Here is a 3,381-nt window from a genome sequence, read left to right as displayed (position 1 = left end):
TGAATGGTGAATTCTAGCAGGCAGTGGTCACTGTCGCCCAGGGGGTCAAGCACCCGCAGCCCCCTCACCAGGTCATCGCCCGTGGCCAACACCAAGTCCAACAAGGCATCCCCCCTGGTGGGGCTGTGCACCTCCTGGGTTAGATGAAGGTCCTGGACTCTCTCCAGGAACCTACGTGAGCGCTCGGACCTGGCCAACTGCTCATCCCAGCAGATGTCTGGGAAGTTCAGGTCCCCCATGACTACCATATCCTTAGCTTATCTAGAGTAGAAACAAGTAGTGAATTTTTTACAGTAAAGTGGATTAACCACTGGGGTAGCTTACTAAATGCAGTACCAGATTCTCCATCACAAGAAATGTTTAAAACAAGATCAGATGTTTTTATAAATGATGTATTTCATTCAACCACAGCTACTGGGTACTGAAGCAAGTTCAAATAAGCCATCTAGCCTGTTAGGTATTTTTGTTCAGCATTACTGCAGAAGGATGTAGGGTATCATGTAAAGGCTTAACAGCCACGAGTAATAATGAACCAGTGGGCATTAACAAATCACAATACACCACACTACACTCCATGCTGTTCATGTGAAGGAGTCTAATCACAGACACATTTTAAGAATTTTATGAATTATTTAAAATTTCAACTAATTTTAAACTTTTTGGTGAAAGTGACCTGTGTCATTTGCATATCTTGATTCAGGAAGAGTTTTTACCTAAAATTAACAATATTAGTAGTTATACCCAAATTAACAGGCACAGTCAAAATTAATACATGCTTAAAAACCTTCCTAAAATGGCACCAGTATCTACAAGAAGATATAAAACATCATCACCCATTATAATTAATTATGTTGATTTATGAAGTTTTTCCTAAATATTTTTAAATAATGCACATTACTGTATTTAGGCTATTAATATTCCTTTGTGTCAAACTGAAGTAAACAACAAACAAGGCTACTGTATACTAGGATTTCTCTAATAATTAGTACTCACTTTTAATGCATCTTCAACTGCAGTCCTACCTTCTTTTCCCAGGAAAACATTATAAGGGTAAAGCCATTTGATTAGATGCTGGATTGACATCATCGGAAAGTAATCCTAGTTCAAAATAAAAATACAGGAAAGATTAATACCATAATTCATTCATTCACTCAAAACACATATTTTTAAGCTACTCTTAAAATGGAACAACAAACACATTCCATCATCAGGAATTTGATGCAAAAATCAGTCTCTCCTACACTTTTGCTCCCATCCATCTAGAACCATTGGGTCCTATCCCCTCAGGTTATTTTCTCAAAGGATATAGACAGATATAAGAAATGATATATATTTATCAAGACTGATAAATGCTGATTGCAATGCAGCTGTGACATTTATTTGCATGATCCTGTAGAAATACAGGAGTAGCAGAACTGCTCCAGTTTTAAACCTGCTTCATTCAGGGTCAAAGTTACTGCTATTCAGCTCATTGGTCTCACTACAGAATCATCTAGATTTAACAGTTAAATCTCAAGAGCTGCAACATGCTCAGAAACAACAAAACCCCCCTTTTTTTTACAGCAGCTAAAATCCACTTCTCCAAATCCTGACTTGGAACAAAAAAGGTCAAAATGTAAAAAATGCCTCATGAAACAGAAATTCTAAGTTTCAACCTGCTCTAGTTAAAATAAAAGCAAACAAAAGAACTATTGTGGTGGGAGGGGAAATCAGTAAAAATGAGTGCAAATTAATGTCAATGAACTACAGAAAGACACTTCCTCATGGAGGCAGGATTTATAAATGTGAGTTCTCTGTTCCTTTTAAGGTTAGAATTTCCCTATTTTCTAAGATATAGCAAAAGACAATGCAGTTTAAGACATTTTAATACTGAAAAATAAAGTGGTACCTGGCTCCACTATTTCTCCAGTCCCTATAAGTCTTTTATTTTACTCTGTTCTCATGCATAAATCAGATAAAAGATGTTCCACTGCTTTCACTTGTGATACCTGCAATCTTATTTGGATCTTACTTTGTAGAGCAGGACTTTTCTAAACAAGAGCTATTGGTTAGAAAATGATAATATTTTTAATTCAATGTTTTGGCACCCTGGGAAATCTATTTTAATCTATTTTATAGTCAGCCATCTTTTAAAAAGGTAACTAAAACCAGCAGAAGCCCTAACTCTAGTAAAAAAGGCTTCTATAGGAAGTTCTGTAACTCAATGTTTGAGATTAGTCCATGTTGATTATGCAATAGGGAGGTATAAAGTTGTCACCCTCCCCACAAATTATTTATATTTTAATCCTGGTTTTACTATGACTATTGAGCTCATTTGAATCAGTCCATGTATGGTATACTATAAAATACAATAAACCATGGTTACATTTCATTATCTAAATATCTTCCAAAAATGTTTTCCAAAAAGAGTAATCCAATAGAAAACTGAATTTCATATCAGCAGTAAAACAACATCCATATTATAAGAAATGTATTGTATGGTTTAGTCGCTCCCAAGTATTTCTAATAATTAAATATTGATTCCACTACAGCGTATGGATTTCACTTTGTAATTCAATTACTAGTATTATTGAATAGCTTAAAATGGAGTTACTAAAAAAAATTTACTTTTGTAATTATTTTCAGAAAAACAAATTCCCCTGGCATTCTAAATAAATCAGATTACTAACTGTATGTAATAAACAATGTGTTTCTCTGGGGCCTGTTTTTGTACTAGGCAAGCCCTAAAAAATTATATTAATTCTGTGGACAAAGATATGAATATTGCCAGGAATGGCAAAGATTTTATAAATAAATAAATGTGTGTGTGTGTGCGTGCGCACATGCATACATACATACACACACACGCACGTCATTCTTGATGGGCAGTTGGCTAGAGTGTGTGTGTGTGTACACACACACACACACACACGCCAACTGCCCATCAAGAACGATGGCAAGGGAGGGGGCTGGGATGGAGTGCCACCACCCAATGCCCCATCCTGCTGCTGTTCTGCCTCTTGCAGGGAGCAGGGTGGGGGAGCTAAGGCCAGCAGCGCTGCAGCACCCTCTGTTCATTCCTTGGCATGGCTTCAGAATCATGGCGGTGCTCCCCCACGCTTGGAGTACTCTGATTGGCTATTTACATCAGCCAATCAGAGTATGACTAAAGCATTACAGACAGACAGACAGACAGACTTAGGCTTTTATAATATTAGAATATACACACACATACATATATGTGTGTGTATATGTGTATGTATACATATATGTATGTGTATATATCCACCTATATATAGTGTGTGAACATGCACATGTGTATGTATGTATATATATATCTATATGTATGTGTGTATGTATGTACACACACACACACACACACACACACACACACACACACAC

The 3,381-nt window shown here is 36.6% G+C and overlaps 1 protein-coding gene across 1 annotated transcript in view; it reads right to left on the bottom strand.

Annotated features, from left to right (window-relative positions):
* VWA8 (von Willebrand factor A domain containing 8) overlaps nt 1-3,381 on the bottom strand; it is a gene marked incomplete at its 5' end in the record, with an annotated part of 370,441 nt that overhangs the window by 283,074 nt on the left and 83,986 nt on the right. Inside the window, one exon of the mRNA XM_019523815.1 lies at nt 994-1,098. Coding sequence (XP_019379360.1) covers nt 994-1,098 — 105 coding nt within the window. The remainder of the gene's footprint in view (nt 1-993; nt 1,099-3,381) is intronic.

The sequence above is a fragment of the Gavialis gangeticus genome, unplaced genomic scaffold (genome assembly GCF_001723915.1).
Source record: "Gavialis gangeticus isolate Ggan-Ray unplaced genomic scaffold, GavGan_comp1, whole genome shotgun sequence".
Lineage (NCBI taxonomy): Eukaryota > Metazoa > Chordata > Crocodylia > Gavialidae > Gavialis > Gavialis gangeticus.
This window is presented reverse-complemented; position numbering and strand designations above follow the sequence as displayed.